Source organism: Saccostrea cucullata, unplaced genomic scaffold (genome assembly GCF_032062105.1).
Source record: "Saccostrea cucullata isolate Sc308-1 unplaced genomic scaffold, CSIRO_AGI_Scuc_v1 ctg5198, whole genome shotgun sequence".
NCBI lineage: Eukaryota > Metazoa > Mollusca > Bivalvia > Ostreida > Ostreidae > Saccostrea > Saccostrea cuccullata.
Genome location: NW_026935645.1, coordinates 5472 through 18135, shown reverse-complemented (window position 1 = coordinate 18135; position 12664 = coordinate 5472). Strand labels below are relative to the sequence as shown.

The following is a 12664-nucleotide window of genomic DNA, read 5'->3' as shown; positions in this document are numbered from 1 at the left end:
TGCTTTAAAGGTAAATATACTTTAAACTAGAGATTATAAGTAAACCCTCTTCCAAATTATATTGTCAAATGAAGAATGGAATTGCCAAACATTCTTGTATTAAATCCATGCTAACAAAAGGGATTTTCATTTTCTGAAGTACATGTATTACAACATACTACAAAGTTAACAAATATAACCATTGACATTGATAACAAATCAAAATTTGCTTATCCCTTGCACTTTGGTATGAATATCTTCACTGTTTAGTGTATACTGTCACACGCCAATGCAAATTTATAATAAGTACATGTATCTTTAAGTAATTTCTTTCAAAAGTGGAGCTTGCAAGTTTACAAGACAAGAACAGAGTTGTAATATTTTTGTTGAGATTGGTCTGTAAGTAGATGGTATGTGACGGAGAATCTCGTAATTCTTTATCCTCTCGTTGGCTCTTTCCACATGAATAAGTGCTTTAGCAATCTTGTAACACAGTGCTGCTTCTTGTATGGTAAACTGGCCTCGTGTCGATAAAAGAGCTTTTATAATTAAGCAGACACCCTGGGGCAACTGGTCATGAATGGTGAAACCTTTGACCACCAAAATAAGGTCTCCAGCTTTGAACTTTCGTAAAACTTGGCTGTGACGTACAATAGCTACATCAGAAGTAGAACCTGGGTACAGCATGGAGCAAAATGTAAGTGCACCATTTGGAAGCGCGCAAGTTACTGCTTTAAAAGTATGGCAACTTTTGTACATACTGTAGGCCATGGCCTGATTATCCATATGTGTTGGGATGTCCTGGATTGTTTCAATTGCATCCATGGATGCTCTAGCAGAGGAAAAATCCTCAAAAGATTTTGGCAGAGACCCTGAAAAAAAGTTGGAAAAAAATTAATTTGATTATTTGTAATTGTGTAAAAAAATTGTGTTACAGTCAATCTTTCAAGAATACAATAAATTTAACTGCATTAAATTTTTGCAAGTCATTATGATAAATTTTAAAACAAACCTTTGCATTTAAGCTGACTTGGAAAACATTCTACGCTACATTCTACACTACGCCATCAGACAGCATCTTGTATAGGGAAAAGACCACCAATTATTTTCCCATAGAACTCCATACAAACCTTAGGCCCTCTCAGTACTTTACTATGACAATTTCAGAAAAATCTTTAGCATCATTTCAAACTTTGTTCTAAGCCCTAACAAAAAATACTGAAAAAAATATATGGTCCCATGGCGTTTATAGGTCAAAATTGCAGTTATTTTCAACTTATAGAGATTCGCAGTAAATAACACGCGGCATAAAAAATCAACCCCCACTCCTAAAATCTTCCCTGGCATTTCTATAGTTTCTGTAATATTCCCTCATCCCATCATTTATTTCAAAGGTCATTAATTTTACTTTAAAATGAAAACAATTAAATACCTGATTTCAGCCAATGGCGTAACGCCTACCCATTCAGTATTCTGTTTAATGTTCCATAACAAACAAAGCCATGTGTGCATCCGGGGATTTGGTGCTCTCATTCCTATACTTACATACTTACCTGTCCCAGAATTAGTCAATTGTGGTAATTTCAAAGACTATACACCTACCTGTGAACATGTATGAAATTTGAGTCCTGTGACTTCAGTGTATTGGATACTGTGACCATCTCAAATGATGACACCTTACTGCTACCAGCACAATTCAAAGGAGTGAATGACGTCTGGGCCGGTGATGATATTTGGATATATTGGTGACTGTAATAAATAAAATATTTGTACAATGAATTGTTTTTGTGCTTTAATGTTAATAAAGTGATATTAAGTCAAAATTGAGTCAATAATTTCATAAGGGTGGATTCTACCCAGAATTAGGTAAAAAGCTCCAAAATTGGATAAATCATAGTTAATTAAGCAAAATTCAAAGGTTTTAAAAAGACTGATATAGAATTTTTTTATGCTTATGCAAAGTATATTATTTAAGACTCTGATATACTAATTGATTCTTATCTAATCCCTCCTATTGCTTAAGTATGTACAAAAAAGTTTCCCCACCCCCCAGTGAAAAACACTTAAAGAAATAGCAGGTGCCCCCTTTTATTTTTGTTTACAATTAATTTAGACAAGTTTAAATCAATTCTTTTGATAACAAATCAAAGTTCAATGTCTGTAGTCTTATACATTACAATCAGAAGCTACTTTTTGAATTTTATTCTAAGAAAAGGAGAATATAAATTTTTTTTTTTAAAAATTAAAGAAAAGCAAAAACTGACTTCAAACCCCAAAATGTACTATACAATAAGAGGCTGGAAAGTTAATAAATAAAAAATTTACCTGCAATGTACAGAAAACTGTCCGACAAAATACATCAGGTGGGTAGGGAGTCTCCATTTTCTTCTTATATAGAGAAAATGCCCCTGCTGATCAGATACCTAACACTCCCAAATAATAACAAAATATGTTAACATAACAGTCAATCTAAGATGTTCATCCCTCAATGGCAACAAGTTTTTATTACAGTAACTGAAATTGTTAGGAAATAGGAAATCACAATTGGAATTCCTTTAAATGTACCTTCTCTTCGTTGTATTTAATATCGTGGATTGATATTGGCTTCCTTTTACTAGACTCTATTTTTAGGGCAAGCAATTCCTTTTCCAGTTGTATTTCTGTTGAGAGGCGCTGCATTTCTTGAGTACAGTTAAATGTGCAGGATGCTGAGTAGTTGTGCTCTGATATCAACTGAAAATATATTGTAAATCATGTACAGTTAAAAGAACTTTATATATTATTAAAAATTATTGAAAATGTTTCAGTGTTGGTCATTTGTCATCATTGGTGATTTAAATGAGCTTTACTTTTTCTTGATATTGACATTTTGGTGCTTGTGGAATCTGCAACTGGTCCATCTTAAGATGACAGGGACTCCTCACTTTTGAGTTTTTTCCTCCTTTGTAAAATAATTAAACTTGAATTATTTTTTTATTCAGTTGTAAGCTACTCTGTTTATACATGTACCCTTTTAAAGATTTTTAGTAAAATATTCTCAATTAAACTCCACCCACCCACCATCCAAAAACAAGATGTCGGTCATATTTTGAAAAATAATTTCACCTTTTTGTAAATTCAGGATCAGAGAAATCCATGGCCTTTCCTTCATTCCATGCAAAATATGCAGGGTCCCCCTCCTTCTTACCATCCTTAAAGTGGCAGGAGCAGATGCGATCATTCTGATCTCCTGGTTGGCGATCAGCTCGTCTAAAAATATACATTATACAAAGACTGAGTGAAGGAGAATTAAAAAGCAAAACATGTTCATTTAGCATGTTATTATCAAATAGCCTAAATGACTTATTTTTTCATTATTTTTTTTTAAATGTTACATTTACTTGCAAGTACAAGATAACCATGTGCATAACATTAACAAACGGTAGCAGTATTTGGTAGTAATAATACGAAATAAAATGTAATAAAACAGCTGTTAAACAAAAATTAATCTTGCTACAAATTGCACAGTTTTTGTAGTATGTACTCTTCATTATTCTTCTGCTATATTGATTACTACGCGATTTAACTTTTTAGCATGCATGTATAAATACTGTATCTGACAATGCAGCATCGTGACATATCGTTACAAGTACCTACAAATTTTGTCAATATATCTACGTTTACTGAGTTTTTTCCCTAGCAGGCCGAAATATCTTCATCATGTCACCAGGAACAACACTCGTGCATCTCGTAATTAGTGCTGCAATAAACAAACTGATGTTTTTTTCTCACCTGCATGGTTTTCCCGACGCTTCAGCTACTTTCGTTATTTCTAACCAATGAAAATTGTCCTTACTTTTCTGTTGCGTCATGCAATTTTATTGCACGCATCACTGAATTGTAGAACACACATCACAAGATTTCGAATATACATCACAAGATTATCGAACATACATCACAAGATTTCGAATATACATCACAAGATTATAGAATATACATCACAAGATTTCGAATATACATCACAAGATTTCGAATATACATCACAAGATTTCGAACATAAATCACAAGATTATAGAATATACATCACAAGATTTCGAATATACATCACAAGATATTGAATATACATCACAAGATTTCGAACATACATCACAAGATATTGAATATACATCACAAGATTATAGAATATACATCACAAGATTTCGAACATACATCACAAGATTATAGAATATACATCACAAGTTTTAGAATATACATCACAAGATATTGAATATACATCACAAGATTTTGAACATACATCACAAGATTTTGAATATACATCACAAGATTTCGAACATACATCACAAGATTATGAATATACATCACAAGATTTTGAATATACATCACAAGATTTCGAACATACATCACAAGATTTTGAATATACATCACAAGATTTTGAATATACATCACAAGATTTCGAATATACATCACAAGATTTCGAACATACATCACAAGATTTTGAATATACATCTCAAGATTATCGAATATTGCAACGTTTGACATGCCATATGCCAGAACATGCTGGTTTGTTTAACCGTCCAAATTCCATCAATAAAAAGTGAGTTTCCAACTTTCCATGGGTATAGGTCTATTGAATTCAAGTGTTCCTAGTATAGAATGTATGTAGTTTTCAATTATCGCGGGTTTCATGTGCACCGAATACATATTTGAGACATATTATATGCATTTCAAATAATGAAGATATCAGTATTAGTACATGTAACTTACCACACATACGTGTGCCAGAAACGGAAGGATTTCTGTAATAGATGCAAGCACGCAGGATTTTAAACTGTTTCATTCTTAAATTTCCATACGAAAAGATTTCGTTGTCAGGCTTTAAAAATCTGACAATCTTCGCTAATTATCAATTTCTGATAAGTTTCAACTGGGATCCGGTGCTATGGAAGAGTAAGCATCCCCTGCTGACAGGTCACACGCGCCGTGTGCTCCTTGTCTTGGTCGGAAAATAACTGAAAAATTCGTCGTCAATTCAATGTATAAATAGTGGACTAACAATTAGTATAAAAAAAACGTCAGTCAGCATTTCACTTCTTGATAAATTGTATTTGTTGACAAGGTCATTGTATCGACCATAGAACTTACAAAATGATTACTTACTAAATGAGACTTCTGATATTCTTGTATCATTAACTTGCTTGTCTATAATTTTCCTCGTTTTAAAAATTTTTCATACGTAGATCCTGCTATTGCGTATTGATCAACTGAGACATATACACTCCATATGCAGGTGATGAAGGTATATTGCTGCATAAGTAAGGGAAGTTGATGATAGAAAACTTAAAGTCATCACGTTTATCATATAACTTGGTTGTTAGATTGCCATTAACGTCTTTTTCGAGTAAAATATTTTATAAATTCTTAATAAGTTTTGTAAGAACGTATGAATTACTACCATTTGACACCACAATCATGTCAAAATATTGAAACGTTGTTTTAAAAACTTTGCCAAGAAAGTGAATGCACTACATACAATTGACAAATCTTTATGAAGGAAGATAATGTAATCGAATTTTCTTTTCATTTCCTCGATATATTTTTAGACCTGATTACCAAAGGTGGTTTTCCTTAGCCCTTTTTATTGATCATTCATCTGAGGGCATTTTGTAATTAGTGAAAGAAACTCATAATTCCCTCTTAATTTTTTAATGAACAAGTACGACAGGGAGGTTAAGCTGAAATGAAGGCAACTGATGGAGAGAGAAATTAAATCTTTCACTTCAAAGTTTCAGCTGTTGCTAACCATCAGCAGTTGAGAACCATTTTAAAACAACTTACCTTCTGAAAAAAATCTGCAATTACCTTTAACATTTTTTAAAATTATTTTGTGTGGGGGGGTGTGTCTATCTGGTTTTTAAGAATTGACAAGACTTCTGGGTCTTCCATCAAAGACACTTATAATCCAAAAGCACTTTATGAATAGTTTTCCACAAAGAAATTTAAAATATGAATAAATGGTACAAATTAAGAGGAATTATATGAGTTTCTGTCGATTTTAAGTATTATTATTTCTCAAAAAGTGATATTTCTTCATTGATCTATACATGAAGTCAACTGAGGTATAATGGCAATTGTTAAAAAATGGTTCAATGATTGGCACATAAAAGAAATATTAAATTTGTATTGACACCTTATTGTTCGTGGCCACGAGCTGTGTAAGGTTCCTTATTGTTAGAGATCACTTTTGACTCTATGAAAAATAACTGCAAACAAAAAGATTCCGTGTATTTATTTCATATTCATATATAAAATTGAATATAATTAAATGTTTGGCGAAGCAGTTAACCATGTTTTGTTGATATGAACAAAATAGCGTATGAAACATTTCACCATACTAAGACTTGTAAATAATTATTTATATATTAATAGTCATCAATTCTCTAAGTTCAAATTCCAGTCGAGTAATAACACTGTTAAGAGCTACCACCTTTTCATGACGAACATGATAAGCTAATTTTCTGCTGCTGTAGAAAATAGTTTTAATGTCTATGACGATAAAGATTGCAGCAAGGACACCACCTGCAATGCTTAAAAATTTTGAGGAAGTCGACAGTTGCGACAGTTTCTACTGCATCTACAGACCTAGAGGTTCTTATGGCATGAATTGTTACTGACTTCAAAGATATGTTAGTGATTTTTTTCACTACCGAGACGCTAGTCATACCTGTGCTTAATCCAAATTTCCCCTTGTTTACCATATCCGCAAGTTCATCAATTAACGATTTGTGCTTTTTTAAAACTCTTCCGGCCTCCTCACTTTTTTTCTTTATTTTAACATACGCTGCTGTGCTATGACCTATGCCGGCTATACCTGATGCTGCACCAGTTGCTGCTCCTGCAATCGTCAATACTAGTGATACACCTGAGGTAAAGGGGATAAGTACTAGCCCAGCGATTGTTAGTCCCCCTGAAATAATACTAGTAGAAGAATATACTATCTTTCCGATGTCATGACGCTTATCTTCTTTCTGAATTTCGTCTCGTAATTCCTTAAGTTTCCTAATTACATTTTTTCTGGAAGCAATGACACCTTTCACTTTTGTTTGTACTTCTTGATTAGCCATTTTCACGATATTCTATCTATCCAAATGATTCTAATTATTGTAATAAAGTCCTGAAGATTTAAAGTCATACATGTACCCACTATTTCCGAAGATATGTTTAGTACTACTACTGTTAAAATTTTCTTTGTACTAAGTTTTCAGATATATTCTGTGAATTTGAACACACAGAGCATGTTATTATGTAATGTAGGAGTTTATATATATTTATATTAGTCAATCAAACACGTCACTGATATACTTTTTGCTGATTTCGGTTTCAAATCAACAGGAAAATTTTTACATATATTCATTAGATATTTGTTCCGTGTAAATAAAATGTCATTTGGTTGGATTTTGGATGATTTCAATTAAAGTTTTCTTTTAACTAAAAGCGAGAAGGAATATTTTGTCTTCGTGATCAATGCATGTGTGTAAAATGACCGTAGGATCTCACTCTTACATGTAATATGAATTAGACAATTGATCACGGTCCTTGAATCTCAGAGATCCTCATTTTAAGCAAAGCAAAACTAATTGAAATTTGAATCAGTTAATGAATTATTAAATGAAAGATGATGTTTTATACAGTAAAAACGAACATGTGCATCTACAACAGTATATCACATTTATATCCCCCTGTCTAGTCTGCATATGTGATTTTCATTTCAAAATCACTGTTATCTCTCGGGTTTAGTACAGGAATTTTTACATCTACATGTAACGTTTTGACATCTATTTGGATGCATTTTTTGAAATAGTATTTCAAATGTCAAAGTTTTCTATACATTATTTCAGCAAAACACATATAGAATGTAAATATCATGCGTTATAACTATAGTTTCTAATAAATACCGGAGTTGGTTGAATTTCATAATTGTTATCACTGAAAAAAGGAATTATTATTGTCCCCCGTTTTCACTGAAAGTGGTGATATTAAGTGCTGTCATTCAGTCTGTCCGTAAATCCGTGTGTCTTTCTGCCTGTCTGTAATAATTTTGTTTCTACAAGATATCTCGAGATACCTTTGAGCGTTTGCAAAGAAATTAAATAAAACAATTCCCTACTGTCTGAATTTGGAGGTAAAATGGTAAAAAAAAAAATCAACGTCATATATATACCAATTCTGTCTGTTTTAACACGTTTGTTCCCGAACGATATCTCAAGAAGCTTTTGAATTTTTGCAAATTAGAAAGTGTATACCACACCGTTTAATTACGTAAGGAAAATTCGTATTTATTTTTATGTCTACTAAAACAGGCTAAATTAGACACCTGTGTTGTGTAAAATTTTGACAATACCAAACGGTAAAATCAACATGTACATGTATATGTAACTTACTGTTTCCATTTGATTTGCATGTACATGTATTCAAAGCTCCTCGTTAGTATATGGGTATGATTCTCAACGACTTCCGGTTTGCTTATGGTAAGGTGAGCACATAAAATTATTATATTTTTGGTGTTAGAATACGTCTATATTTGTTAACTGTATATGGTGAACCAGTGAAGTATTTATACTTCCAGTAGAAGACTTTATCTATAAACTTTGACTTTGCTGTTTGAACATTTTTGAAATATCAAAAGGTGTAAATAACTTTAAATAACTTTGGGCATGGCTGGCACGTCAAGTGGTCGCCATCTTGGTGGATCTTCAAATTTGCTTTCAAGCAGAAAATACTGAAGCGAGAAAACGTGGTTTTTAATGTAAAAGACAACTTTTCAGATAAACCCGAAGAAATTATTCAGTAAGTTATTCCATTGTGGTGTAGGTAGTTTGCTGGTTTGTGTTCCAAAATCTGAAAATTTATATGAAAGAACATTGGATGGTAAATCTTCCCTGCAGAACCTCTTAGAGAGGACAAAATAGAATAGAGCACATTCGAATATCACGAGGTAGTTCCAAGTTCATTGGTTGTAAGTTTCATGCACCTGCCCGCTTATATTGTTGACAATGAAATTAAAAAGAAACTGCGATTAATGGGAGTTGAACTTTTATTCCCAATTCACAGAAGGTTCTATCCTGGATTGACGATAACCACGGCCAAAATGTACGATCCTCTCCAAGGTTGGTCGTGGTTGAATGAGAAGAGAATTTCTCGTAGTTCATTATAATATTGACCAAATTGAATGTAAATTAAAGCATAGTCGGAATATGAATTTTGGCACGACCTTTAAAGGCCAATTTGCAGTTTGCGAAATATTTCTCGTATACTTTTGGTGTCATTTGTTGATTTCAATTGCGATAAAAACAAAGATTATCATTGGCTGAACATGTCACAATATGGAGACGTAAATATTCAAAATTACGACATATTTTGTGATCAAGCAGCCACGCATATAGAAAAGAACTGTATACGGACTCCGGACCATGGCTTGATCCTCTTTGATCAATTGAATTAACCATCACTGACAAGAGAAAGAGGTAAAAGAAAGGATAGATAAAAAGCATAGCAAAATAGAACAAATAAATCGATGAGAATTAGTACTAATTACTCATATCAACAATAGTTTACATTTATTTATCTTTTAAAACTGCATGCTTCAGACAAATTTGTCGATTACTGAATGGATAAAAGCTAGTCACGTGACGCCCTGAAATTTTCCGTATTAGGTCTCCGTTTCCGTATTACGTCTCCGTCGAGGCGTAATATGAAAATCGAGCACGCGATTCCGTTCGAGGCGTTGTTATTGTAAATGAAAATGGCGGCTAAGAAACGGTTTATACGTAGATAGTTTAGTTAAATTTCTTGTTACCGTAACGATATTTTATGTTGATTGTTATTAGATTAAAACTTAATATTTTTATAATATGTACAAATATTTTTTTATATTGAAAAAGGTCTTCAGCGGGATAAATTCGTAACACAGTCAGTTAGTGACCTAATACGGATTCATACAGGGTGTGAAATGGAAATCCGTATTGGGACTCGGCTTCGCCTAGCCCAATACGGATTTCCATTTCACACCCTGTATGAATCCGTATTAGGTCACTAACTGACTGTGTAACTAATAATATTGGTAGATGAAAATGGTATTGAATTTAATTGAAGATAGAAAATTTGATAAGGTGGAATTACAAAAAATCACGGGAAAATGATTTGATAGAAATTTATAAACATTCTGGAACGGTGAAACTTATTATGAAAGTGTACACATGTCATCCAAAGGAGTTGCATATTTTTATAAGAAATAATATTAAAATAAGCATTGAATGTGTAAATGGAATAGACATACAAGGACAATGATGATATATATTATATTGTCAATATATTTACCTCGAATGAAATGAGGGAGCCTTATTCTTTTTTTAAAAAGTTGCAAGTTAATTGCCACTTTCCAAAGGTTTAATAATTCTAGGAATTTCAATAACGCTTTAGATGAAATTGACAGATGACGTAAAACGTCGCATAAGTATGAGCAGAGTTACAGAGCACTGATAGGAATGATGCCCGAGCATGATCTGATCGATATTTGGAGAAGAAATGAAAGAATAAAAGTTTTTCCTTGAAAAATAATTAGAGAGAAAATATTTGTTCAAAGAAATTTAATTGTATTATAAAATTAATTTTATTATGGTTTCAATAAAATTTTGTTATATATGTGAGAATTATATTTTATTTAGAAACAACAATGGACTTTTCCGAGAAACGCTGACTTTTACAGTTTACGAATTATTCTCACACTTGGACAGTGTACGGAAGCTCTTTTACGATATAAATATTTAGCCTACCCTTTAATTCAACGGAAACTAGTGCTAATTGTAACGGGGACCGTTACAGATGTTCCCCAAACGCTCCCCGACTCCCTTTTGGTGCCATATTCCCTGTAAGCTTCATTAAATAAGACGAACTCTATGCATCTGAGATTTTAACAACATTTACAAAGAAGTGTACAAAAATCATTTAAACTTTAGCATTGCACGCGTGCACTTGTGAATGCATTTGCGTCATGACCATATCATCTTGTCTACACAATCTATATTTTTAATACACTGAATATTAAAGTATTTAATCCAAAATTATTTAAAAATACGCTCATTCAAGTGTATGTTTGATTTTACTCATTTCACGTGCACGCACGTGCATACATGAGCATGGTGACCATACCTTCTTGTAGAAGTCCATTACATCTATCTATGTTCTAAATTCCACCCCGTTTGGGTGAAAACTAAGGGAGTTATAGCTGTTTAAAGTTTCAGCCAATCAGATTGCAGCACATGTACACGCACGTGTATGCATGTGCATGGTGACCATACCTACTTGTAGAAGTCCATTATATCCATCTATATTCCAAATCCCATCCTGTTTGGTTGAAAACCAAGGGAGTTATAGCTGGTTAAAGTTTTAGCCAATCAGATTGCAGCGCACGTGCATGCACGTGTTTTAATGATAATTGCTTTATTTCATGTTGTAGGATATCCTAATGCATGGCTATGTTCAAAATTTCAAAGGATTTCGTCAAAAAACAAGAAAGATATTGAGACTTTAGTTGCAGCCAATCAGAGCGAAGTGCACGTGCATGCGCGTGAGATCTTGCTATTTTCACCATGTCGTCATGTCTATACTACTAATATATCCTCACATTATGAGTTTCAAAGCATTTCATCAAAAAATAGAAAAGTTGTGGCTATATCTATTATATTGGTCATTTCACGTGTTGCACGTGCACGCTCTTGCAAGCACGTGCGCGCAAAATGACCTTGATTCCGCAAATCTACATAACATGTCTACTAACCCTGAAAAGGTTTTACCTACATCGGACGAACAGTTTACAAGATCATTCCCGGACAAAAAAGTTCCAGGAAGAAGAAGAAGAAGAAGAAGAAAAATAATAATAATAATAAGAAACAGAGTAAAAACAATATGTTCCCCAACTTCGTTTGGGGAACATAACAACGGGTATTTAAAGCACAGATAAGTTGCCCCTGAAGAAAACGACAATTATCCTACCCTTAAATCCAGGCCTTCACATATAAGTGCCCCAACACCATTACTATGACCACTAGACTGGTTTCCTTATCCATTATCAATTCTGTACCTCCGTAGATGATACAGGTTAAATGTCCAATTGAATAGTCAGCTGTAAAAGTCAGTGCTTCTCGTAAAAGTCCAATGAGCGATCACTCCATGGTCGTAAAAAAAATTATCGCAGATGTGTCTGAAAGAGGACTAGGTGTATCGATTCATTACAATTTGCTTTTATTTAATGAATATTATAAAAATTAGACCCCAGAATTAATTGAAAGAGAAAAATCTTATTTATTATTTGAACAGTAAGTATTACTCTTGTTGGATACTTTAAATGAAAATAAATTTTCCCAAATTGATAGTCAGAGTGGAGCTAGAGAGAAGTAGAGAGTACATGTACGAAATATTTTTTTGAATTCAGAGAAAAGCAGGCAAAAGGCAAATAAGGAAAATTAGTGGTGATTCAGTAGAAGTAAAGAAGGATTTAAATTCTGTTTTGGAAATGCAATACACTTTCTTTTCTATGTTATCTTCATGTGTGAATATTGAATGTGAAAGTAGTAATAAATTGTTGTCATGCATAAGTTAATACAAAACTTAATGAAAATGACATGGAAATATGTGATAGAGACATTATGTC

The 12664-nt window shown here is 32.9% G+C and overlaps 1 protein-coding gene across 8 annotated transcripts; it reads right to left on the bottom strand.

Moving 5' to 3' along the window:
* Window positions 1-111: 111 nt before the first annotated feature.
* On the bottom strand, window positions 112-3984 carry LOC134243503 (uncharacterized). Of its 8 annotated transcripts, none has more exons than XR_009987044.1 (8): window positions 3751-3984; window positions 3085-3228; window positions 2829-2920; window positions 2545-2712; window positions 2305-2402; window positions 1582-1728; window positions 992-1131; window positions 112-851 (listed from the first exon to the last, which is right to left on the bottom strand). XR_009987044.1 is itself a non-coding variant. In XM_062725771.1 (8 exons), the coding sequence occupies exons 2-7, from the start codon at window positions 3197-3199 to the stop codon at window positions 1039-1041; spliced, it is 639 nt and encodes a 212-aa protein (XP_062581755.1). In that variant the 5' UTR covers window positions 3200-3228; window positions 3612-3744; the 3' UTR covers window positions 112-851; window positions 992-1038. The 8 variants fall into 8 exon arrangements, 2 of the variants coding, with proteins under 2 accessions (XP_062581755.1, XP_062581754.1); XR_009987042.1 differs by having other exon boundaries at window positions 3637-3764; XR_009987041.1 differs by lacking the exon at window positions 3751-3984 and adding an exon at window positions 3612-3744.
* Between the last annotated feature and the right edge of the window lie 8680 nt (window positions 3985-12664).

Coding starts and splice junctions, on each gene's coding strand:
- LOC134243503 (XM_062725770.1), bottom strand. CDS start 3,199: ATGATCGCATCTGCTCCTGCCACTTTAAGGATGGTAAGAAGGAGGGGG. Junction 2,921..3,084: donor GATCCTGAATTTACAAAAAG/GTGAAATTATTT, acceptor TATTTTACAAAG/GAGGAAAAAACTCAAAAGTG. Junction 2,713..2,828: donor AATGTCAATATCAAGAAAAA/GTAAAGCTCATT, acceptor ATATATTTTCAG/TTGATATCAGAGCACAACTA.